Source organism: Thermothielavioides terrestris, chromosome 2, assembly GCF_000226115.1.
Source record: "Thermothielavioides terrestris NRRL 8126 chromosome 2, complete sequence".
Lineage (NCBI taxonomy): Eukaryota > Fungi > Ascomycota > Sordariomycetes > Sordariales > Chaetomiaceae > Thermothielavioides > Thermothielavioides terrestris.
In genome coordinates, this window is record NC_016458.1 from 1,781,291 (window position 1) to 1,808,558 (window position 27,268).

At 38.0% G+C, this 27,268-nt stretch overlaps 4 protein-coding genes across 4 annotated transcripts; all 4 read right to left on the reverse strand.

The window, feature by feature from the left end:
- Positions 1 to 8,372: 8,372 nt before the first annotated feature.
- On the reverse strand, positions 8,373 to 8,609 carry THITE_2048768 (uncharacterized protein; the record flags this gene model as incomplete). Its single annotated transcript, XM_003651589.1, has 2 exons — positions 8,373 to 8,477; positions 8,523 to 8,609. Coding segments are annotated over 2 exons (192 nt in total), but the record flags the coding sequence as incomplete, so codon positions are not given.
- Positions 8,610 to 14,366: 5,757 nt separating this feature from the next.
- THITE_2046114 (uncharacterized protein) lies at positions 14,367 to 14,573 on the reverse strand (the record flags this gene model as incomplete). The annotated part of the gene is made up of 1 exon (XM_003651590.1): positions 14,367 to 14,573. A coding segment is annotated over one exon (207 nt), but the record flags the coding sequence as incomplete, so codon positions are not given.
- A 5,267-nt stretch (positions 14,574 to 19,840) lies between these two features.
- THITE_2112159 (uncharacterized protein) lies at positions 19,841 to 21,381 on the reverse strand. The gene is made up of 2 exons (XM_003651591.1): positions 20,965 to 21,381; positions 19,841 to 20,910 (listed from the first exon to the last, which is right to left on the reverse strand). Exons 1-2 carry the CDS (start codon positions 21,193 to 21,195, stop codon positions 20,149 to 20,151), a joined length of 993 nt encoding a protein of 330 aa, XP_003651639.1. The 5' UTR covers positions 21,196 to 21,381; the 3' UTR covers positions 19,841 to 20,148.
- Positions 21,382 to 26,343: 4,962 nt separating this feature from the next.
- On the reverse strand, positions 26,344 to 26,526 carry THITE_33328 (uncharacterized protein; the record flags this gene model as incomplete). The annotated part of the gene is made up of 1 exon (XM_003651592.1): positions 26,344 to 26,526. A coding segment is annotated over one exon (183 nt), but the record flags the coding sequence as incomplete, so codon positions are not given.
- Positions 26,527 to 27,268: the final 742 nt, after the last annotated feature.

Here is a 27,268-nt window from a genome sequence, read left to right on the forward strand (position 1 = left end):
CCCATCAGCTCCTGCATGGGATTCGAAGGCATCTGTTCTCGGGAACGCCTTCCCAAATTTGGAAAGAGTCGAAATGAACGACGTTCCAGGTTCATGCGGAGGAGGGTACGGCGCTCTAAACGCATCACTGTCCATAAACGTGACACTCGTTTGCAACTAACTCCAACCAAACAAACAAACCTGGCCCACTTTCAAAATCGCTCTTCGCTATATGTAATAAAACATTGCCTACCCTGCCTATCGCTCCCGCTTACCTACCTACGGCTTGTACGCACCCTGCGGCACCCACAGTTACGTACTACTATAGCACCTACAATTACGTACCCTGCGGCACCCACAGTTATATACCCTGTAGCACCCACAGTTATATACCTTACGCTACGGCACCTACAGGGCAGTTGCGTACCTTGCGGCACTTACAGTTACGTACCCTACGGCACCTATAGTTATATACCTTGCGGTACCTACAGTTATGCACCGCGGTACCCACAGTTGTGTACCTAATGTTACACGTAGTTGTAGGTCACCTGTGGCCACCTGTGGCTAACTGTGTAAGTGTGGGTCTACTGGGCCCACTGGGCCCACTGGGCCCTACAACAGCACTAGGCCCTGCAACAGTGCATAGGCCACCTTACGCACAGGCCACCACACTCCTGTATTTAGGTGGGCACTTGCCCGCATCCTACACTTACGCAGTTAGCTACAGGTGGCCACAGGTGACCCACAACTGCGTGTAACACCTAAGGTACCCTGTGGCACCCACAGTTATGTACCCTGCGGCACCTATAGTTACATACCCTGCCTGTGGCAGCCACAGTTGTGCACCCTGCCTGCGGCACCCACAGTTACGTACCCTGCCTGCGGCACCCACAGTTGTACACCCTGCCTGCGGCACCCACAGTTACATACCCTGCCTGTGGCAGCCACAGTTGTATATCCTGCCTATAGTAGCCATAGTTATACACCCTGTGTTACACGTTGATGGTGCTCAGTGACCATCTAGCGGTAAACGTATAAGGATAAGAAAGATCAATGCCTCTTAGCCTCGTTAGCCGATAAGGCAACACTCCTGAACACTAGTATATATCACAAAAGTATATTGATATAGTCTACTGTTCTACAAAGGGGTTGTAGACGAAGTTCCCTTTTTAAGGGGAACACTCATTACCTCTAACTACAATACAGTTATAGATGCCCTTACTACAGTTATATATAACAAGTGCCTAGGAACAAGAAGAAAAGATAGTATCTTCGCTATCATTATAGAACTTAGTATAGGATAAGGGAGTATATAGAAAGGAAAGAAAACTAATCTATATTATACTCTATATATAACTTTTATACCTATTATCTCGTCCTATAGTAATATCCTCTATTATAATATACTTGTTTACTTGTTCTATTTATCGAGATCGACTATACTATCACTAGTATAAGGGTTATCTCTCTCTACCCTAGATACTTTCGTAGCCGCTTTACGCTCGATAGATATAAGTACTCTCTTAGGTTTCTTAGGAGGATATATTGGCGTCTCCTATACTTTGTCGTCAATAGTTACTTTGCATTAGCGCTTATTGCTAGTGACCTCGATAGCTTTAGCTCCTAACGTCGATTAGGTCCCATCGTTATACTAACTCTATAGTGTCTTAGCTAGCGTTGCTAGTACGACCGATAGTATAGCCTTAGTTATAGGTATTTTACTTAGCGTCTTCTATATAAGCGGCTATATAGCTTTAACGGTATATACTATAGTCGTAGTTGTAGTATAAGCGATCTTAGGTACTGCTCTATAGTAGCTAGCGGTCTAAATAGATATTCTAGCTTATTTTATAATAGCTACCTTTATAGTAGGTAAATCTATTATAGTAGCTTAGGTCTCAATAGCTATTAAACGGTGCTCAACGTCCTATATACACTATACTAGTCTTATATAGATGCTATTATATAGGTTCACTATCGTTTAAGTAGTAAGGTCGATCTTCTCTAGAAGAACGTTATTCTTATAATAGAGATCTATTATAGTCTTATTGTATACTAGCTATAGATTATTAATCTTTTCTATTTAGTGATAGTACATCTTATTAAAGTCGCTTTAGAAGGTAAAATTGCTAGGATATAAGTTACTAGCTTTACTATTTACTTCCAATATACTAATAAGCTTTACTAACTTTACTATAGTTTTTTCAACCTCTTTAACGTAAACCTAATACTTCTAGGTAAATTAAAGTAGATCCTTAGTCAATGTTTATACCACTTTTATATCTGTTTATAGAGACTTAATAGTATTATTGTTTATAGTAACCGTATAGCTAACACCGCTTACTACGTCTATAGCTTAAACGTTGTTATAGTAGGTAAGCCTAAGCTCTATTAACATTACATTTATAGAAGGGTTGCCCTCGCCCTTAGGTGAGATATAACGTAATATAAGGATTTTAATCGCTATTAGTATATAGCTCGCTATAACTATATTTATCTTTTAGAACTCTTTAAAGGCTTTCTTAATTGTACCTTTAATCCTTTAGATATATAGGTTATATATAAAACTAGTAGGCTTATTACTAAGATCCTTCTTTAGGACTATATAGTGAAATCTAGCGAATTACATTGCTAGCTTAGCTATATACTCGTTATTGTAATCGAAATCTATATATATATAAATAAACGCTTTGCTTATAGTAGTGATATACTTATTTATAGCTTTAGTAGGGCGACGAGAATATCTATAGGATATACGAGTCTCCTAGAGTTCTAGAATATAGTGTAGTTCAGTGGCTATATCTTCTTCGTTGTTAGCGTACTCCACTCTATCGTTGTTAAAGGCGTCTTAATTGTTATCGGTTATAGTAGCCTTGTCCTTAGATATAATGTACAAAGCTTACTATACTTCCTTACGCTATATATAGGCAAAGGTAACGTCGTTAGTATTAGGATAGTAGATCCTAGGCGTATATTAGAGGGGCTACTCTCCTTCTATATACTTATAAGTAAAGAGAGATCTTAAATGTTCTTACACTATATTATTGTCCAACGCTCTATTATTGTCCTTAGTTACTTTATATTCGTTGTTGGAGATTACGATAGGGCTTAAGGTAATAGCCTACTATTGTTCTTTATATATAGTCTTTAAGCTATTTTGAATCGCTCTAGCTATATCAGCTTCCTTAGTAGCTATCATTTCGTTGTTATAGGCGGCTCTAGTAGCAATATACTTGGTTATAGCTTTATAAGACGTATACGCTTCTATAGTGTATAAAGGTATATTAGGTATACTAGTAGCCTTTTTTATATCTTCTACTTACTTTACAATAAGGCGAGCGCTCTCCCTCTTTTAAGTACTAGTAGTATAGCCTTTAGTAAACGTCTTTCGTGTATAAAGAGGTATTCTATATATAACGAAAGCTAGATATATATCTCCTTCTATAATGTCGATATAATCGTCTTTAAGCGCCTTGCTACTTAATAACGTCAATAGGTCAAGGGAACTAGTTATATAGTTGCTCTTATTAGCGATATAGGTCTTATAGAGATATATAATAGAATACTTCGAGTTACAAATATAGTATAAATATATACCAATAGGTAGCAACTTATATAAATATATATAGCTCGGTAGCGAAAACGTCTAATAATTGATTATATAGCGAACGTAAACGACTATAGTATAAAATTGTTATAGAGTGTAACGTGCTAGCCTTATAGCGTCTGCAGATAAGTGCACGATGTTCTATTCAACTACCTTAAGGAAGGAAAAAGGAGAAGTACAGGCTATGGTCCCTACGCGTAGAGTTTTTTAGGGGTTCGCAAAGTAGGTTCGGACCGACGTTATTCTAGGCACGAGGCAGGCCTGCTATAGGTCCGTCCCGGGGCCGCCACGGATCCTAGGCGTAGCCCTATATACCTAGCCCGAGTATAGCCCGGTCTATAATATACCCCCCCCGCCCCGTTGGGTAGCTAAATTGGAGTATATATAACGTCGTATCGAGTACGGTTCAGGTCTAGTGTAGTGCTAGTCGTAATAGACGCTGGCACTTGCTATCCAGTTGCATAGCGCCTACCTCGCTATTGGGGTAGTCTAGCGTAGTTGCCTATTGAGGCCTTGCCGTTTATAGCTATCCTATTGCCTAGGCTCGAGTTGTTTATTTATATCGCCTAGCAAGCCGCTAATTGGCCCTTCCTCGCTTTATACATTTGTATATCGCAACTATATTGTACTGAGTGTACCCGCTGATTATATACGATCTAACCCCGCCTACTGTCATTTAAACCCCTCCTTCTACGTAACTTGACTTTCTCGTGTTTTCTTCCTATACCCAACGCGCGCCTCCCTTTCCTCCCCTATAATCCGTTTTTCCCCCTTCTTATATAGTGATATCGTTCTCCCTATTCTGCTTTGTATACGTTTCTTTTCTTTCGCGCCCCTACCTCGCGTCTACTTACACCTTCGAGCACGTTGCTCGTTACCGCCTCGGCTCCTATAAAAGTCTCTTCGTCCCTCTCCTCGATAGCGATATAGTTCTAAAACTCGCTTACTACGTTTATATATAGGAACGCTAAAATATTAGTCGCCGCCACTACTCTTAAAGGTAGTAGCGTAGGCCACTATTCTAGTAGTAATAATAACGAAGACTATAATGTAAGTACTTCTAGGACGACTCTGCTACAGATCTAAGTCGCTTATTAACTATGATGTTATAGAACTGAAATAATCGCCAAAAGAACGATAAGCTGTCGATTAACGAGTTTATTGTCGAAGGAGACTTCGACGACGAAGAAAATAAACTGCTCCTTAACAAAGGAGAGTTCTATATATAGTGTATTGCTCGCCTTCTTAGCGGCATTAAGGTCGAATATACCCTTGGTCGTAGCAAATCCTATAAGGAATATCGGAGGGCCTATACTATATACGAGTAGAACTCTACATTGTAGGCAATAAACCCCTGCCTTCAGTCTAGTCTAAAGAAAATCCTTAAAGTATATGATATAGGCTAGGCTATTGAGACCCTAGCCTAGAAGAAGACGAGCTTATAGCCCGCTCGCTATATAGTCTTTAAACGCGAATTCTAGAAGTTGACGTAGTCTTTCTAGACTACTTTTAACAACGTATAGATATATCGTGTTCCTACTTAGCTAGCACTACTCCCTCTATCCGTTACTAAGTGGACCCCAACTTACATTGTCCCCTAGACCCTAGTCGCCTCTCCTACTACGCTAAGCTACTATAGGGCTTTAGTACCCTATAATCTATCTACCTCCTCCCTAGACCGCTTTACCTAGCTAGTCGCCTACCTAACTTATCGCTTAATAAGTAACGAGGAAGCCTATTAGTACGATATATACTATCTAGTCGACGCTATTACGATAGTCGTTAATACCAATAACCGCCTTATCAACTATATTTTAAGCTTGCTATAGTCTAGCCCCTCTCTACGAAGCGACTATAGTACAACTCCTACTAAGTACGATATTACCCTAGTTCCCTTCGTTTTACGTCCCTAGCGCTATCTATCCTCTCTCTTCGAGAACCTCGCCTATGTCCCTTAGAAGCGTGCTAATCCCCTACCCTAAACCCCTAGCGAGTCTAATAGATAGCTAATTATAAAGGTGCTCTTGTCGCTTAACAAGGGTGTCAAGTACCTACCTACTAGCGATATAGTATTATCTAGAGACGAAGAGGCTATAGAGTAGGGCTAGAGACGGCTCTATCCCCTACTATAGCCCCGCTCCTACTTTATCCTATACCTCGACCCATTATCGAACTAACCTACTAACTAGAGTAGTTGCAGTAACTTTAATATCCGCCTCTACTCTACCTCAAAGATCCTAGAGTAGATAATATATTGGCCGCTAACCTCGCCTCCTTTCAACTTGTACCTAGGTATCCTATAATACTATAGGATTGACGCTAAGGTAAAGCTAAAGGACTACCTATATCTAAAGAAGGAGACCTAGTTGACGTGTTAGGGCCTCTCTACGCTTATATTTTTCTTATCGTTCTTTTGTAATAAGGCTATAGCTAGATATATCGGGGTGACTATATGCCTAGTGGTACTATCGAGCTATATTCGTTTTATCGTTGTCGTTTCTTATAGGGTAGTCTATATATAAACATTGCATTTTCCCTTCCTCCTTTAGTTCAATACTAGCCTATCGTTGTATTATACGTTTCCCTATTCCTATTTAAACTCGTCGAGTATAGTAGTATCTAAGAAGTTCTTTAGGGGCTCCTACGTTGGTTTATTGTAATCTATCTACTTGATATATACGTTACAATTGTTTCCTTTCCCTCTAGTGTTCTAAGCTTTGAGGATCGCCTCTACCTTATACTCCTACTAAGGAATACCCTCCTCCGACGTAACCTATATAGAGTCTAGCCGCTTATCTATAACTTTCTATAAAAGGAGTGGATCGGAGGCTACTCGCTCGACTAGATCGATATAGAAGGTTGGGTATAGACTACTTAGTATATTAAACGTTACTGTCAAAGGGGTAGGTACTACAACTACCTTATACTTAGCATTTAGCTAGTCGAGTTTCTTACTAAGGCGGTTCGTCTTTATATTATATAGAGAGAGCTATACCTCGTCCCCTACCTTAAACCTCTTAGCTAGGCGGCAAGAGCAGTTTATATTCGTCTACTGCTACTACTATATATATACGATAGCTACTTAGGTCTACTCTATTTCCTCCTTTAGATAGCGGAGGAACCTAGCAACGTAGCTCTCTAAGGTCGCTATAAACGCCGTTGAGATTATAATAAGTTGTATAGGGCTTATATCGAACCTATAGAGGAGGTAGTTCAGGCTTATCCTAGTTATAGACAAGTCCCTATTGTTAAATGTAAACTAGTAGGCTAGAAGGTATTTAAGCTAGTCGTACTACGTAAAGGAGATAAAGATCTAGAGGATAGTCTATACCTCTTAGTTGACTCGCTTTGTTCCCCTATCCGTCTAGGGATAGTAAAAAGTCGATAGGAGCTACTCTACTTCTATTACTTTATATAGCGTAGTCTAGAACCTACTCAACTAGTCTAACCTATAGTCGGTTATAATTTAAGTTAGGAACCTATAGAAGCGCTACTATATATTATAGAACTAGAGAGTACACTCTTCTACTCCTATCGAATATATCGCCTCGAGCTATATATACTTAGAGAGGTGGTTGGTAATTACTATAAGGTAGTTAGGCGCCCTCTCGTCTTTTATAGAGAAGTCGGTTATAAAGTCAATAGAGATCTATTTCCAAAAGCGATTAGGGATAGGCAAAGGTTGTAAAAGCCCTTGACGTAGCTGCTAGAAGATCTTGCTCCGACGGTACTAGTTATAGTTCCTAATGAACCGCTTTATATTAGACAATATAAAGTCCTAATAGTAATCTCTCTAGAGCATTTTAAATAGCTTATTATACCCTAGGTATCCTAATATAACTAAGTTATAGATCTACTAGATAATTATAGTAGTTAGAAGCTCCTATATAAGGAGCTAAAGACAGCTATAGAACTAGAGCGCGCTTTATATATTAAGGGAGTAGTCTACGATCTAGGTTTATACTATGTTCGCCTCTTTTAGAAACTTCTAAGCTCCGTTATAAACGGCCTAAAGCCGATAAACGTAGTACTTATCTCCAACAATACCCTCGTCTTATAGGGCTACGAGCTACTTATCTTCGAAGAGTATCTCTCCTATAGGTAACCTAGCCTCCTCCTATACGCTAGTCTAGTACACTTTGATCAAAGGAAGTAGCTAGGCAATATACTAGCTATCTTTAGGCTCGTCTTGTTTACGCTAAGAGAGTATATTAGGGTATAAGGCCTAGGATCCTAGCTAGTACTTTAGCTTGAAGTTAAATAGGGAGAGCGTCTCCGCCTATTAGGCCTACCGTTTACTAATTGGACGTAGCTAGGTAAAATACTTAAAGTTCTTATAGTTGGTTAAGATAATAAAGGGGGCTACTATACTTCGAAGCTCCGCCAACTAGGCTTTGAGATATAAGATAATAGCTAATAGCTCTTTATTATAGATAGTGTAGTTACATTTAGTAAAGCTTAGTTTTATAGAGTAGTAGACTATAGGGTAAAGAACCCCGTCCTCTCCCCACTGAGACAAGTATCTACTAAGTGCTATACTAGAATAGTCCACTTCTATAATCGTCTCTCTCTTAGGATCCTATTAGGCGAGGATCAGCTCCGATATAAACGTGGCCTTAAGTATATCGAAAGTGTCCTACTCCTCTTTGCCTTAGTGGAAGGGGACGTTCTTATAGGTAAGGCGTATTAATAGAGCTACCTTCTTAGAGAAGTTGGGGATAAAGTCGCGATAGAAATTAGCGAATCCTAGGAAGCTCTATACTCCTTAGACCTTATAGAGTACCTCCTATTCGTAGATAGCCTTGATCTTCTTAGGGTCGGGGCGGATATAGACCCCTACCTCTACGATATACCCTAGGTACTTGACTTCCTTTACCGTAAATATATATTTCTTAAGGTCTAAGTTGAGGCCTATGTCCCTTAGTCTTTAGAGGACCTCGTATACCTTCCTTATATAGTCCTTTTGGCTCCTACTCGAATATACTAAGATATCGTCAAAGTATACCGTTATATAGTCTCTTAGCGTTAGACTAAGAGCATTATTAATATATCTCTAGAACGTTGTAGGAGTATCTATAAGCCTAAAGAGATAAACTAACTACTCGAATAGTCTAAACCTTATATAAAACGCTATAAGGTACTTGTCCCCTTTAGCTATCCGAATATAGTAGAACATAGCCCTAATGTCTAGCTTTATAAGCTATTTGGCTTTAACTAAGGACCAAAGAGTCTCCTTAATCAGAGGGAGTAGGTACTAGTCTTGCTTAGTGATCTTGTTCAAAGCTCGGTAGTCTATATAGAACCTTTATCCTCCTCCTAGCTTCTTTACGAAGAGGACTAGGGCAGCTATCGATAAAGAACTTACCTAGATCTATCCTTTATCCAATAGATCTACGACCTATTTCCGAATTTCTAAGAGATAGTCCCTTAGTATATTATACAAAGGTCCCTATAGGAGCTTAGGAAGTTTTTCGTCTAGGCCTATCTTAAAACGGATATAATGGTTGGCCTCCCTTCGATAGGAGGGGAGGTCGTTCGCCTTCTCCTTGTCGAAGAGGTCGGCGAAGTTATATAGCTCCTCTAGTAGGGCGACCTTCGGGTCTAGGTCAGTATCGGGCTAGGAGATAGCCGCTCCTAGTATAGTAGTTATCTCGTAGATACTAGTAACGAGGAACGTATCTTATACCCCTTTAGACTTCTTCCTTTATACCCTATAGGCCAAGCCTACGAATACTATACCTATAATTAGAGTAGCGTTGGCTTCCTTCTACTATAAAGAGCATTTATATACCTATAGGCTACTTTATAAATTAATAGTAAAGACCTCGTTGGCTAAGTCTAGTACGATCCTACAGTGGTTTATCTAGGGGAGCCCTAATATAACGTTGTAGGCTAGCCCTAGTACTATATAGAATATAGCAGTACTAATCTACCTATCGATATTTATTATAACGTAGACGATATATATAATTTTCTTTATAATTTATACCCCCTTGACTATAATACCTAGGGTATAGAGAGTTAGTAGACTTATTTACTTAATCCCTAACCTCTAATATACTCTTTTACTAATAGCTCTATAGCTCTAGTATCTACTATCCACTTATATATTTATAAAACTAAAAGAGTTTAGAAAAACAGGGATAAGAAAGAGGGGCTTATCCATTCTCTCTCTAATCTCTATAAACTCGTTCTATAAGTAGCTAGGTCCTTTCGGCCCCTATATAAGACTTTGTATAGGGGCTACTCTTTTCTTTCCTCCTCCTTAGAGAGGGAGTCCTCCTCTATCTATTCTTTGGCCTCCAACTTATTGATATCGACCTAAGGAGCTAGTCTCTTAGCTAAGGCGAAGGGATAGGTAGCTACGAAGTAGCCCTAGCGTTTACAACGAATATAGGCTCTAGCCTATTAGTATACTATATATACCTCGTCGCTTACCTACTTCGCCTATAGCGCGTTTACACCTCATTTTCCTCTATTCTACTACTACTTTCCTCTATAACCCCTATTGGTTCCCTTCTAGGCTAGGGCAATATAGATCGTATTGATCCCGATTATCGGTATATCTCTATCTATATCCTTCTCTACGTCTACGTTAGGCCTAGGTCGCTTACCCTAAGACCGCTAGTATTGTTCCTCTAGATAGAAGGCCTCTAGGTCGATAGCGATCTTATAGTACTTTGTAACGGCTATAGTATAGTTGTTCTATAAGACCCCTTGTCCTACTATAATATACTTCAACTTCAGGGAGAGGCATCGTTATAGTCTAATAAGTTGTACCTTATTACTCTAATTGAGTCCTCTAGCCTTCGATAGCTTCGTCTTAAAGCGAACAATAAAGGAGGAGAACAGCTCGTTGTCTCCTTAGCGGAGTATATCTAGCTCTATTAAGGCTATAACCTACTTATAGGGGTTTATATAGACTATCGTAAGATACTCGAGAAACGTTCCTAGGTCGTAGTTGTAGCTAGGTCCTCCCGACTTATAGAAGGCTACGACCTTGGCCTAGACCCTCCGGCTAAGGTTCCTCTAAATGAATACCTATTAGTCGTAAGGACCTCCGATAAAGTCCTAGTCCACTACTAGGACGTACACTATCATAGCCCTCTAGGTGGCAAAGAGCTCCTTTTTACCGTCGAAGGGTTGTCCTATAGGGAGGCGCTTCCACTATATCTAGGGAGCTACTAGAGCCGCGGTATCAGTTGTCGAAGCCTAGGCGTTGGCTACTATAAAGGCGTTTATAGTCTAAGCTACAGCAATCTAAGCTATACAAAGTTCCTTAATAGTTGCGTTCTAACGTACGATCGTCTCCTATAAAAGTTGGAAGTGTTCGTAGACCTAATTTAGGTCTAGGACCTATAGGACGCCTAGGTTGTTTATAGTAGCGTCTAGCCCATTTGGTACCAGCGTCGAAACGCCTAGCGTATTGCTCTCGTCTATACCTAAAAGTAATAGCTGCTCTATCTATATAAAAGTAGTTGAACTGTAATGTACTAGCTTTATAGCGTCTACAGATAAGCGTACGATATTCTATTCAACTACCTTAAGGAAGGAAAAAGGAGAAGTATAGGCTACGGTCCCTACGTATAGAGTTTTTCAGGGGTTCGCGAAGTGGGTTCGGACCGACGTTATTCCGGGCGCGAGGCGGGCCCGCTACGGGTCCGTCCTAGGGCCGCTACGGATCCTAGGCGTAGCCCTACATACCTAGCCTAGGTATAGCCCGGTCTATAATATAGAGAATAAATATATTGAGGTTAATATATAAAGAGAAAGGAAATTATAGTAACTTACGTTAAGCTGTTCTAAAAGTAAATAAAAACAATAGTACAGTGACTATAGCCGACGAACAGTGTTATCATCTAGCGGCAGCCAATAAATGGAAATTCCTACCCTTAAGGTTTAGAGCTCTATACCTTTATAGTAATAGATTAGCTCCCCCTAACCATTTGTAGGTCAAGGCTAGTAGCGAATCTATATATAGGAAAACTAGAATATATAAAGCGCTTAACGAACTGAATAACTATAGTTTTATAACTAAAAACGATAGTACTATCCTAAGCAAGGGATAAGGAAAAGAGAAAAAGAAGATCTATAAGATAGAAGACGATGCTTATATATCTAATAGTAGTATAACGGTAATAGATATACTAAAGTAAATATATCTTATTAAGGAAAGTAAGAATGAACAAAAATAAGAGAAGGAAATAGGAAAGAAGGAAAGAGAAAGTCAATAATAGTATAGCTATTACTAGTCGCTACCCTTCCTTTATAGTAGCTCTACAACAATTTGGTTCTAAGATCAAGGAATCTCCGTCACTTCTTCCTATTCTTTGATAGCAATACCTTTATTATAGTGTTCTTTCTCCTAGTCAATGGGATACGCTTTCTTATATTCTTCGACTAGCTCTCTAGCATCGTTAACAAGCTAAATATATATAATCTACTAGTCGTCCTTAGCGGTATACCCCTTCTATTATACTAGATACTTGACCTTAGGTCTTCTATTCCTCTAGATGATATACCGTTATACGATTCTCTTAACTTCCTAATGCTTGTTTCTATCAACGATTATAGGGCTAGAGGGTTCTATATTATAGCTAAAGGGGTCTTTCCTTTGATCTAGTTTCTATAATTAAGAAATAGAAACTATAGGATAGACTCTTTACCTAGCTAGGAAGTCAAGCTTATAGACGTTCTTATTAATTTTATAAACAATCTTAAATAGTCTTACCTACTATAGTGACTACTTTCGTTTAGGCTTGCTTAGGAGATAGTATCTATCGTATAGTCGTAGGTAAATAGTATCTCCTATTTCGAACTTAATAGGTATATACTTATCATTATAACGTATTTTCGTAATAGCGCCTATATAGTCGATCTGTTCTACTACTTCCTCCTAGTACTATTGTCTAAAGACATTGATAGTTTTAACGAAGGCAACGATACCTTTCTTATAGTAAAGTATATCTAGAATAAAATATAGTTTAAAGCTATATATCAACTCGTTTAGTAACTTTCTAATAGTGATTATAAATATATTGTTAAGGTTGTACTATAATATAAAGAGAAATAGAGGCTATAGCGTTTCTAGTTTTTCTATAGCTTCTATATAAATAGCGATTTCTACCGTCTAGTTCGTCCTTTCTAACTAACTATCCGTCTAAAGATAATAGGCTATCGAGAAAAGGAAGTTAACGCCTAGGATATAAAAGATTTCCCTCTATAGGTCAAAGGTGAACTTAGTATCTTAGTCGCTAATGATTTACACTAGGAGTCCCTAATCTATATATATCAATGCTCTAAGGATTATAACTGCCTATTCCTCTATTAATATCTTATCGTTTCTAGCTATAAGAAGCTTTTTCTTACTAAACTTATAGGTTATAGTGTATATAGCGTTGAGGATTAGGTACTTCTTCGTCGACTACAGTGTCCCTTTAGAAGGTATAGTAGGTAAACTAATAATGAAATCTATAGTAATAGTATAGAAAGGCTATAGTAGCGTCTAAATTAGCTAAAGGTCTCTAGGCTTTAGCTCTCTTAAAGTCTAGTTCTCTCTATATATAGGGCAGTGCTAGATATACTTATATACTATCTAGCGCTTTCAGTTAAAAGCGAATGCTAAGCGGTTCGCTATTATATTGTCTATACCAAAGTAGTAAATGTTGTTATATACAATGGTAAGAATATCTTTAATATAGTTGCTAGGGATATAAAGCTTCTTTATTCCTTTACAATCGACGTAGTAAAGGAGACTGTCCTTCAATTTATAGAGCCTAATCTATAGTTTTCGGTACTACCTTCTATATAGCTCTCCTTTTCGCTTTTTACGTTCTTTCTACTTAACGATCTTCTTAGTTTATTCCTCTATATTATAGAAACTTCTAATGATCTTGTTGTACTAATAGTCGTTAAGGTAAGCTATAGTTAACTTAGCTTTAAACTTGTTACTAATAATTAGCTTAAAGATACTAGTGTCTATAGTATAGTATTCTTTAGTGTTAATCTAAGTAGTAAACCAAATGTCCTCTAGTTCGTTAGTATTGTTTTAAGCTTCGTTAAAGGCGTCTTCCTCGAAGGTCGATAAACGTAATAAAGCGTCTAGTACAACGTTGAGCTTTCCTAGTATATAGAAAATGTTAAGGTCGAACTAGGATAGCTAGTTTATAACGTTAACGAACTTTAAATTGGCTTTTATAAAGTCTATAGTAGCGAGAGATATATACTTTATAATGCCTTTAGTCGCTATATAGTCTATTAGGATATTTATAGAATATTGGTTTAACTATATTATCTTCTAGAGCTTCCTAACTACCTAAACGATAGTAGCGACTTCTACTTCTATACTCCTATACTTCTTTTCTATATTAGAGGTCAGATAGGAGAGGAATATAATAGGTTAGATCTCGCTATTTAGAATATCTTAGCTAAGGATACTAATGCCATCCTACTCGCTATAGAGTTAAAAGACGATTACTCTATATCCTTTGCCATTTATATCAAGTTTAATAAACAACGGCTTGTTAAAGCAATAATAATATAGGAAGTACTACTTATATAGGTGTTCCTATAGTAACCTAAAGGACTCTAGTTCTACTAGTATAGGCTCGAATTTAGCATTCGAGGTAAATACCTTCCTAACGTTCTTTGACTTAGCGATAAGAAGGTCTCCGTTCACTCTCCCTTAGGCAAGGAGCTTAGTTTTATAGTCCTATAGAGGCTATACTTTCGCTATATACTATAGAATGCCTTTATATAGCTATCTGGCTATACCTAGGTACTACTCTAAGGTTTCTAGAGTATTAGGAAACTTAAGCTTCTTAAATATAGCGATTCTATCATCTATCTTAGCTACTCCTTCACTATTGACTATATAGCCGAGAAGTCTAACTAATAGATAGGCTATAAAAGATTTTTCTACCGAAATGTAAACGTATACTTTGTCGAGGATGTCAAGAACTATTTTAATATACTTGAGGTACTCCTTTATATTCTTATTAGCGATAATAATATCGTTGATATAGATATATATAAAATGCTTATACTTATAGAACAAGCAGTCTATAAAGCGCTATACGAAGGCTAGCGAGTTTTTGAATCCTATTAGTACAACGTTTAAACGTTCTAAACCTTTAGGACTAATAACTACTATATAGTTATAGTGCTCTTCTACGATAGGAAGCTAGAAGAAGAATCTAAAGACGTTAAACGCTATAAAGATTGTATTGCCTATTATTATATTTATAATATCGTCCTAGTTAAGCAATGGATATACGTCTAGTACTACTAACGTATTTAAAGGCCAAAGGTCTACTACAGCTCTGCCTTTCGTTTTTCTAACGACTATATAGTAGACTACGAAGACTAGGTAAGCGATAAGAGTTGACTAGTCTATAAAGTCTATCTTTCTTTACGCTTATAGCTTGTTATACTCTTCGTCAATAATCGCTTAGTCCTTAGTGCTTAGTAGGTAGATCTAAACGGGCTTAAGCTAATTCTACTATTTATCGACAAGTAGGATCCTTATCTTCTAATCCTTTAGTATAAGGACAATGCTACAGTTATAGAAGACGTTATACTTATCTAGTAGTACCTTCATTTCTTCTATATACCATTTGTCCCTACTATAGACGTTTACCTCTACTACTAACTTGATATATAGGATATCGTCTAGTTTCTCAATGCTATAAGATAGCGTATAGAACTCTTGCTTAGTAGGCGGCTTATATTTATCCTTTGTTAATGTTTCCGTCATTGGTTCCTTACCGCTAAGCTCCTATTATATAGTTGTTGTAACCTATATATATTTACTATCTACAACGTTATCCTAGGTTTATTATATAAAGTTCTATACTATTGCTTAAATGTCCTCCTCTAGGCTATACTAAAGAAGATATCTAATACACTGACCTTCAACAATAGTGATTAGGTAGGTAGTGTTATTCCTTATAATAGCCTAGTATACGCTTTTCGTATCTATAATAGCGTCTAGGATACCTTCGACGTATAAAGCGAAGTAGAGCTTACGTTTCTAGCTACCTAGACTATTGTCGTCGATATCTATAGGCTCGAATATAGTCTCAATCAGATGTTCTATTATAGGTACGACCATTATAGTGTTCATAGCTTTCACCTTCTAGATCGTTCTCTTCTATTCTATATATACTCTCACCTTTATATTGTAAACGGACTAGAAGTAATAGGTAGATATATTAAAGTCAATTTTTACTCTATTATAGAGTATAAAGTTAGTTTCGATTAATAGCTTTGCTTTTAAACCTTTAATAACGTTAGCTATTATTATAAAGTAACCTTCTACGTTGATACTATAGACGATTCCTTAGATATAGAAATTAAACTCGACTTACTTCTTAACCTCTATATAGGCTCCAACACCTTTGACAAAGTATAGCTTTACGTTAATCCAACGTAGGTTTTTAGCCTACTTAGAGATAAACTCCTTATCAATAAGGCTAGTATTACTACCTATATCGAAGTAAACTTTAGTATTTAGCTTACCTAGGTTTATACTAATATTGATTATAAGGTATATAGCTTACTTATCTAACGCTTTCAGTAGTAGTATATAGGGCTACGCTTCTATAATCTATCCTTTGGTCAATGTGAAGTTTATATCTTTACTATTAAGTTCGTCCTCGTTATCACTAAGGTTGTACTAATAGTCCATCTAAAGTTGTATAGGTCTATATTTGTCTTTGTCGCTATCGTTGGCTATATACTCGAAAAGCTTACGATATATTGTAAAGACTCTACTATAAACGATATATTGCTAAATCCAAGGAAGCTATTGTAGCTATTTGCTTTGACCTAAGCTAGGCTAGCGAAAGGTATAATACAAGTAGTAAGAACTATCGGCTTCCTTGTCTTCTAATTCCTTGTCCTTGGCTTTAATATTATATTTATCGACAAGAATATACCTAGTCTTCTCTAACATTTTACAATAAAGGTTAGCGTCTTTATCGTCCTCTATTACTATAATCTCATTATAGTATACGAAGGTATTATCTTTATACTATCTCTTATATATATATATCTAAACCTGTTAGAGCTATTGAGATTGTCTTCTATAGTTGTTATTATCGCCTCTTCTCTAGCCGTCGAATAGTTTAACTCCTCCTCTATAGTCGTTGAACGGTCGATATTCTCTTCTATATCTAGTCGAGCTATAGAAGTTTCAATCACTAAATGGTTGTACTCGATCACTATCTTTATACTAGTTATTTCTAAATCGCTAGAGTCTATCTCTATCTCTTCTCTAATAGTCGCGATATCCTCTTTTACCTCTACCTATCTAAAAGGCTCTACTATCCTCCTAGTCGTCTCTTTGTCCTTTGTCGTTATACTCTATATCTATATTATTGGCGATAAGGCTATAGCTAATGATATAGCCTTTAGTAGCGTCCTAGTAGAGCTTGTCCTTAACGATATACACTTTAGTATCAAAGATATTAAGGAATATATCTATCTCTATAGTTGTATCTAGTTTAAGGTATAACTAACGAAGTTCTAGATAGAGGTAGTTGTAGAGGTATATTAGACGTTGCTCTTTAGTAGTATCTCCCTAGATATATATATATTTAAAGTACTCTATAGCGAATTTTCTAATTAGCTTATCTTTATAGTTGTCCTTTATAGTATACTAGTTTTTGTTTAGCTATTTTTCTACTTCGTACCTTTTGATACTAAACTCTTTTTTTAAGCGTTCGGTCTATACTTTTATAGATATAGTAAGTACTGCCTTTTCTATAGCTAATAGTTGCTACTTATACTATTATAGCGCTAATCCTTAAAGTAGGGTCTATATCTCTATATATAGGGTCTCTTCTCTTATTAGGTAGTATCTAATAATCTAATCTACCTATTTGACCTAAAGGTTGATATCCCTATAGTATAGCTACTGTTTATTGTACTATAGGTCCTAGAGTTCCTTAGCTTCGTTCTCTATATTTAGCTAAAAGAGATTAGTGTTCTAGATCTTCTATTTTACTATAGATATAGATACCTATAAAGATATAATGCTTTTGTCCTTAGTTTCGGTCTAACGGTCTTCTCTGCCTATAGCTCTATTCGCTTTTTCGATTATAATATTTAGGTTCTCTATTATCCTAGCTATCTAGGTGAGGAAGTCCTATATAGTAAACGCGCCCTAGTTGTCTATAGCTCTAGCTACTTGCCTAAAGGGTCTAGATATTTGGCTAGAGGGCCCCTCTTAGGGCGGCTATTGTCTATATAGCGGGCTTAGCATCTTTTAGAATAGTAAGGAGACATTGGAATCGACTAAACTGTCTATACGTTCTATTCTAGGGTCCTAGATAATCGTATCTAGCTTAGGACATCTAAATAAATACTAAGATAGCTAGCTTAACGTTTATAGTAGTAGCTAAGGAACTTAGTCGAAAATACTAATTAGCTAAGCTATTAGAGATAATAAGTCTTCCTCTTTAGGTTGTCGGTTCTATAGTAGTAGATCCTATAATCCTTCTAACTATCTTTAGTAGCGGCTACTAAAATTAGAGTTATTGACGATATAGGCTTTGTATCTTTGTTAAGGAATAGTTAGCGTATCTTAGGGCTCTAGTTGCTCTTAGAAGGTTAAACTTAGTAAAGTTGCTAGCTAATCCTTAGTCGGATTATATCTAGTTCTTACTAATGTTTCTAGCGATATAGCTAGTCCTAGTTGCTAAACGTTGGTCCTTTATAGTTTCAAGGTCTCTAGTAGTCCTTGACTTTCTAGTCTTAAAGTCTCTAGCGTTTCTTAAGTTAAGTCCTTAGTCTCCGAAGTAGTATCTTCGATCCTAGGGTCTAGGATAAGGTTTTTACTAATAGCTATTTAGACTTTATATCTAATAGTTGTAAAGTAGATATAAAGAATATAATTGTTGAGTATCTAAGAGGAAAGATACTCTAAGACGTATAGTATTTCAATATATTATTGGGTATAAGCGTCTCCTTTTAATACCTCTTCGAGTAATACTATAGCTTTTAGGTATTAGAGTTCTTAGAGATTAATAGTAGTTATCTACTAGACGTTATAAATAATCTTAAAATCCTTAATAAACTTAAGTGTCTACTATATATTCCTATAGACGTTAACGTTTATAAGGCTTAAATCTATCTAGCTTCTAACCCTTTATAAATACTTGATACTAGAGTAATGATATTTAGGTCGTAAACTAGTTCGTTATAAATCGTATATTCCAAAGCTTACTCCTTTATAAAGGAGCATTATCTACTTTAGGCGTTACTCTATATAACTTGCTAGGCGTAACTCGTAATATCGTCTAAGCCGAACTAGGCTCCCCTCGATAGGAAGTGAATAGGTTCGAATCGTTAGTAGGTACCACTTGTTATACGCTAATAGTACTCGGTGACTATCTAGCGGTAAATATATAAGGATAAGAAAGATCAATGCCTCTTAGCCTCGTTAGCCGATAAGGCGGCACTCCTAAACACTAGTATATATTACAAAAGTATATTGATATAGTCTACTGTTCTACAAAGGGGTTACGGGCGAGGTTCCCTTTTTAAGGGGAACACTCGTCACCCCTGACCACGGTGCGGTTATAGGTGCCCTTGCCACAGTTGTATATAACACCTTGCCTATAGCTTATATACGCCCTGCCTATAGCTCCTAGAGGTATTGCAAGGTGTAAGGTAGCTCAAATATCTTTAATTGCATAGAGCGAGGGGCGATTGTATAGAGCGAGGGGCGATTCTTAAAATCGGGTTGCAGCGAGGTAAGCTGGTTGCTATAGCGATTGTTTGGCCGGCGGTCAGTTGCAAACGGGTTTGGGTTAATGGACAGTGATACGTTTAGAGCGCCGTAGGAGGGTGAAGGTACCACCTAGACTCCCGTACCTTTCACAGTACTAGGGGGCTCCACTTGCACTGATTTCAGTTGCCCCGTCTCCTACGGAGAGGGGGGAGCACAAATGAGGGACGCACATCAATTATGGGACAATCGACAGAACAAACAGACCACTTTACATTTTCTGAGCATTCGCGTTAGTCCACCTAGCTACCATTGTCTTATATCTAAACTACTTAACCAATTTACATTGCATTGCTTTAAAACTTAGCAAAGTTATAAAGAGGATACTAAATAGCTTAGAAATATAATTATTTTTAAATTGATCAAATTGTTGTTCAGCTATTATAGTTTTTTTAAACTTCTTCTCTATATTCCTCTTCTTTTAACTTCTCAGAGCGACCTTAAGGAGGGACTTTAAATTAGGAAAAATCAAGCAATAACTTAACAACAACTTAACTAATTTAAAAATAATTATATCTCTAAGCTATTTAGTACCCTCTTTATAGCTTTGCTAAGTTTGAAAGTGATGTAGTGTAAATTGGCTTAGTGGCTCAGGTTCAAAGCCAGTACAAACGTAAATGCTAAGAAAATGTATAGCGGTTTGTTTGTCCCACAATTGATGTGCGTCCCTCATTTGTGCTCCCCCCTCTCCGTAGGAGACGGGGCAACTGAAATCAGTGCAAGTGGAGCCCCCTGGTAATTTCACGTACGCTGAATACTCTGTACCGAGCTAAGCCTTGAATTTTCCGGCACCTTGGATGTTGTCCACGGCAACAGAAGCAGGAACAGAACCACCTTCTCTCCCTGTCCGTCGCACCGCCCTGCCCCCGACGCCCGTGACGATCCTGCGCTTCACCCTCCTCTCATCCTCAAAGCCCAACGTCCAAAACCACGCCCGCGCGTCGCGCACCGCGACGGCCGACAGCCTCCACCCCGTGCTAAACGGCGCCGACACATCATTGAAATCCACCAGCCGGCCCCCGCGCCAGTTGTCCGGCTTGTACGCCTCCATCGCGAACCCCATGGCGTAGAAAAAATCCAGGTGCGCCTGGCCGACGGCCAGATCCTGCGGCGCGCCCGGCACCAGCTCGTACACGAGCGCCCAGTGCCAGTCGATGTCCGCGTCGACGTAGTCCGAGACCGGGGGGCTGACGCGGGGGATGGCGTCGCGGCGGACGGTCGTCCAGCCGTAGCATTCCGTCAGCGCGGGGACGGGCGGCATTGGGATGGGGTCGTCGGGCGGCCGGGTCGGGCGGGGCGAGTCACGGGCTTCGTCGCTGAAGCCGCGCAGGTTGGCGGCGATGTCGTGCGCGGTCTTGGGCCGTCGCAGTATGGGAAGCGGCCGCCGGTCTGCGTCGGCGGTGGTGATGATCCACTTGAGCTTCTCGAGCAGGGCGACGTTGCGGCATTCGTCCTCGAACGGCCACTCGTCCTGGATGAAGCCGTCGTCGTTGGGCCGGGGCCGGGGCTTGGGGCGCCGTGCCCGCCAGAACTGGGTCTCGTCAGTGGTCGGGGTTCTTTGTAGGCGGGAGAGTGGGAAGCTTGCAATTTTGAGGGCCACCGGATCGCCGCCGCCGATGGTGACTTTAAACACGAGGCCTGCTATTCCGTGGCCGAGAAAATCGAGCCATGTAATCTCGGCGCCGTGTCTGGGGAACCGGCGTAGTTTCGGGTTCCTCAAGTCGCGCCAGGTCGAGGATGGCGCGCCCTCGAGAATCTCATTTTCAATGGGTGGCAGGTCCGTAAGGTTGCTGTTCTCGAATGCCAAGCCCGCCATTCTGGCGAATGAAGGGAGGTTTACTGTGTAGGTATGTAACATGAAGAGGATGCTGCAGGAAAAAGCAGGTGGAGTTCAGCGAGGGCCTTATTGTGGTTAAAATGCCTGGCGGACAAACAACAGTGAGGTACAGGACACTCCTGCTTTCTTTGTTAGTTGGTTCTTGCCCCCGCTTCTTGACAGGGGTCTATAGCCAATCAATCTCGGCCTTATTGCCCCTCATCACTCTCCAGAATCCAAGTTCGATTGATGCATGTTTGAATAAGGTAGATAAAGCAGTGTATTGAACACCAGTTTTCTGCCTAGCTAACTGGTCAGACACCTAAGGAAGCTGCATTCTAGGTAGAAGCTACAGCGCCCTCACTTCCTGTTGAAGTTGGTCTATAATATTCCATGCCAACATGGCTAGGTAGGTACCTGATAACGTCGCCCACACCCATATCGGTTGCTCACGGATCCTAGCCACCAAACTGTCTCTAATCCAGTAAGCCAATTTCTATATAAAATTCAGGGGCAAGCTACAACACTAGAACAAGCATCATATACGAAGACGGCCTAAAACAGCTCAAAATTGAAGCTATTCGTAAGCTAGTAATTGTAGGCCAACTACTAGAAGATAGTAGTTTCGAAGCCCAGTGCTAGAAGCTCCTTATTGACCTTCTTTATAAAGCTTACAATGTCCTAGATAGCTACTTAGAATGCCTTCGCCTTCGCTACCTTATCCTCTATCTCCTACCTCTACTATAATTGCTCTCGAATAGCTACAACTATTAGTATATAGGCCTCGCCAAAGTGCTTCTTTATAGCCTTTTTCCTTCCTTCTAGCCTCTTCTTAACGAGGGCTTGGTTTAGCCTATTGAATATATTATAGTATAACGTACTAGCCTTATAGCGTCTACAGATAAGCGTACGATATTCTATTCAACTACCTTAAGGAGAGAAAAAGGAGAAGTATAGGATACGGCTCTCGCATACAGAGTTTTTAGGACTCGTATATAGGGGGCTTAGGCCAATATTATTCTAGGCGTAAGACGAGCCTACTATAGGCCCGACGTAGGCCCATTATAGGACCGCTATAGATCCTAGGCGTAGCCCTATATACTAGCCTGGATATAGCCTAGTCTATAATATACCCCCCTTGTCCAGATAGGGCGTTGGATCGAGGTAGGCGTAGTATAGCGCTAGGTATAGACTAGGCCCGTTATAGGGTCGGTTGTAGTAAACGCTAGTGTCTATCTACGGCTATACGGTACCTAGGTCGTTGTTTAGGCGGTCTAACGTAGTTGCCTACTAGGCGTTGGTCGCTTATAGATTATTTGTTTATATTATTCCGGTAAAACGCTAATTAGCCCCTTCCCTACCCTACGCTCTTTTCTATAATAACTGTACTATATAAGGTATATCTATTGATTATATATAACCTAGGCCCTTCTTATACCTTTAAAACTCCTTCTCCTTCGTGAATTTTGTACTCTACGTTTTCTCCTCGCTTTTATCGTATACCCCTATCCCTTTATTACGTTCTTATCCTCTATCCTCTCTATATATCGTCTCTTCTTACCTCGTCTTCGTCTTATATATATCTCTTAACCCTCTCGTATATAGCAACGCTTATATCGTCCTTGTCTATACCCCCCTTAGAATATTAGCTATCGTCGTTTCGTTTAACGGTAGTAGAGAGGGACGTCGTTTTAAAGAAGATAACAACTAAGACTATAATATATATTATCCCTTATTAGGCCTACTTCGACTCTAGGCTAGAAGTTAATAATGTTTTAAATAAAACTATAATAATTGTAATAACTCTTTTCGCTATACTATTAGTAGCTATATTGTCGAAGGCGACTTAGATAATAAGGATAATACCCTTTCTAAAGAAAAAAGAGATATCTGCCTAAACTATATTAAGTAGCTTGTATATAGTAACTTCGTTAAATATATCTAGGGCTATAGAGAGAGCTATATAGAATATACTAAGTTGTATACTAAGTGCTATTAGGATCTAGTACTCTAGGCAACTAACGTCTCTTTGTATATAGGCTTAAAACGTTTAGTTAAATTCTATATCGACAACGAAACTATTATAGAGCTTACTTAGAAGAAGACTAAAATTAAGCTAGCCCACTATACTATTCTAAAGATATCGTTTATCGCCTTTATATATAGTTTCTATAATACAATTAGTATAGCTCTATAGTACTAAACTCTAGTATATTTAGCCTTCGCTTCTAATACGCCTTTGGCTACCTCCTCTATACCTTCGACTCTAGGCTACTATAGAGCTCTAATTCTATACTAGGCTCCTTAGGATAGTCTCGCCTTATAGTAAAGTAGCTACCTAGTTAAATATGTTATATAGTACCTCGAATCCTCCTATAGGAAGAGCCGCTATATTGTAGAGGCTATTTATACTATAGCATAGTCTTAAGCAACTATCTTTAAAACAAATTTATATTTTATAGAGTACATTATTACATTTACTTCTCCTTCGTCTATCTATACCCTTTGGGGGTCCTACCCCTACTACTCTCCTTATATATATCTACCCCTCTTCGACCTATACTATGGTCGACGTCTATCCTCCCCTATAGAGGACATTCTATATATCTGTCAAATATATATACCGCTCTCGCCTTAGACCCCTTGTATATCTACCCTACCTATATACCTATTCGAAGATAAGGAGAAGGACTTTACTAATATAGGTCCTATTATAGACCCTAAATAAGTAACGCCGCCTATATATCCTATTGTCTTTTTATATATAATTATATCCTAATTAGCTTTAAGAGGATAACTAGACTTAGATATATTACAGTTTCTCTATACCTAGGTAGCTATATTTATCTAAATTATTAGTCTTTATAAAGTAGTCTATATATAAATATAACGTTTCCCTTTCCTCCTCTAGTTCGACATTGGCCTATCGTTGTACTATACATCTCTCTATTCCTATTTAAACTCGTCAAACGTAGTAGTATCTAAGAAGTTCTCTAAAGGCTCTTATATTGGTTTATTATAATCTACCTACTTGATATATATATTATAGTTATTCCCCTTTCCCTTTACGTTTTAAGCTTTAAGGATCGCCTTTACCCTATACTCCTATTAAGGAATACCCTTCTCCAATATTACCTATATAGGGTCTAGTCGTTTATCTATAACTTTTTATAAAGGAAGTAGATCAAAGGCTATTTGCTCGACTAGGTTAATATAGAAGGTTAGATATAGGCCGCTTAGTACATTAAGTATTACTATTAGAGAAGTAGATACTACAATTACCTTATACTTAGCGTTTAGCTAGTCGAGTTTCTTACTAAGGCGATTTATCTTTATATTATATAGGGAGAGCTAGACTTCGTCTCCTATCTAAAATCGCTTAGCTAGGCGATAGGAGTAGTTTATATTTGTCTATTACCGCTACTATATATATACGATAGCTACTTAGGTCCACTCTATTCCCTCCTTTAAATAGTAGAGGAATCTAGTAACGTAGCCTTCTAAGGAAGCTATAGACGCTATCGAGATTATAATAAGTTATATAGAACTTATATTGAACTTATAAAGAAGGTAGTTTAGATTTACTCTAGTTATCGACAAGTCTCTATTATTGAATATAAACTAGTAGGCTAGGAGGTATTTAGGCTAGTTGTACTATATAAAGGAGATAAAGATCCAAAGGATTACCTATATCTCTTAATTGACCTATTCTATCCCTCTATTTATCTAAGGATAGTGAAAAGTCGATAAAAGCTACTCTATTCCTACCGCCTTATATAGTATAGTCTAGAACCTACTTAACTAGTCTAACCTATAGTCAGTTATAATTTAAGTTGAGAACCTATAAAAGTGCTATTATATATTATAGAACTAAAAGGTATACTCTTCTACTCCTATTAAGTATATCGCTTCGAGCTATATATACTTAGAAAGGTGATCGATAATCACTATAAGATAGCTAGGCGCCCTCTCATCTCTTGTAAGGAGGTCGGTTATAAAGTCAATAGAGATCTACTTCTAGAAGTAATTAGGGATAGGCAAAGGTTATAAAAGCCCTTGATATAGCTATTGAAAGATCTTACTCTAGTAGCACTAATTGTAGTTCCTAATAAACCGCTTTATATTAGATGATATAAGGTCCTAATAGTAGTCTCTCTAAAGTATTTTAAATAGCCTATTATACCCTAGGTATCCTAATATAACTGAGTTATAGATCTATTGAATAATCATAGTAGTTAAAGGCTCTTATATAGGAAGCTAGAGATGGCTATAGAATTAGAGTACGCTTTATATATTAAAAGAGTAGTCTACGATCTAGGTCTATACTATATTTACCTTCTTTAGAAACTTCTAAGGTTCGTTGTAAATAGCCTAGAGCCGATAAATATAGTACTTATCTTCGACAATACCCTTGTCCTATAAGGCAATAAGCTATTTGTCCTTGAAGAGCGTCTCTCCTATAAGCAACCTAGCCTCCTCTTATATACTAGTCTAGTATACCTTAATCAAAGGGAATAGCTAGGCGACGTACTAGCTATCTTTAGGCTTATCCTATTTATATTAAGAGAGTATATTAGGGTATAAAGCCTAGGATCCTAGTTAGTATTTTAGCTTAAAGTTAAATAGGGAGAGCGTCTCCGCCTATTAGGCCTACTACTTACTAATTAGATATAGTTAAGTAAAGTATTCAAGGTTCTTATAGTTAGTTAAGATAGTAAAGGGGGCTACTATACTCTAAAGCTCTATCGACTAAGCCTTAAGACAAGAGATAATAGCTAATAGCTCTTTATTATAGATAGTATAGTTATATTCAATAGGGCTTAGCTTTATAAAGTAGTAGGCTATAGAGTAAAGAACCTTATCCTCTCCCTACTAAGACAAGTATCCGCTAAATACTATACTAGAATAGTCTACTTCTATAATCGTCTCTCTCTTAGGATCCTACTAGACGAGGATTAGCTCTAATATAAATATAGCCTTAAGTATATCGAAAGCGTTCTATTCCTCTTTACCCTAGTAGAAAGGAATATTCTTATAGGTAAGACGTATCAATAGAGCTACCTTCTTAGAGAAATTAAAGATAAAGTCGTAATAGAAATTAACGAATCTAAGGAAGCTCTATACTCTTTAGACCCTATAGGGCGCCTCCTATTTATAGATAGCTTTGATCTTCTTAGGGTTAAGACGGATATAGACTCCTACCTCTATAATATACTCTAGGTATTTAACTTCTTTCACTATAAACATATATTTCTTAAGGTCTAGGTTAAGGCCTATATCTCTCAGTCTTCGAAGGACCTTATATACCTTCCTTATATAGTCCTTTCGACTTCAACTCAAGTATACTAAGACATTGTCGAGATATATCGTTATATAGTCTCCTAGCATTAAACTAAGGACGTTGTTAATATATCTTTAGAACGTTGTAAAAGCGTCTATAAGCCTAAAGGGGTAGACTAGCTATTTAAATAGTCTAAACCTTATATAAAACGTTGTAAAGTACTTGTCTCTCTTAGCTATTTAAATACAATAGAATATAGCTCTAACGTCTAGCTTTATAAGCTATTTAGCCTTAGCTAAAGACCAAAGAGTTTCCTTAATTAGTAGAAGTAGATACTAGTCCTATTTAGTAATTTTATTTAGGGCTCGGTAGTCTATATAGAACCTCTATCCTTCTTTTAGCTTCTTTATAAAAAGGACTAGGACGACTACTAATAAGGAGTTTACCTAGATCTATCCCTTATCTATCAAATCTACAACCTACTTTCGAATCTCTAGGAGATAGTCCTTTAGTATATTGTATAAAGGTCCTTAAAGGAGCTTAAAAGGCTTTCTATCTAAGCTCGTCTTAAGATAGATATAATAGTCGGCTTCCCCCTAATAAGGAGGTAGGCTATTCGCTTTCTCTTTATCAAAGAGGTTAGCAAAGTTATATAGCTCCTTTGGTAGAGCGACCTTTAGATCTAGGTTAGTCTTAGGCTAGGAGATAGCTACTCCTAGAATAGTAGTTATCTCGTAAATACTAGTAACAAGGAATATATCTTAGGTCCTTTCTAACTTCTTTCTCTATACC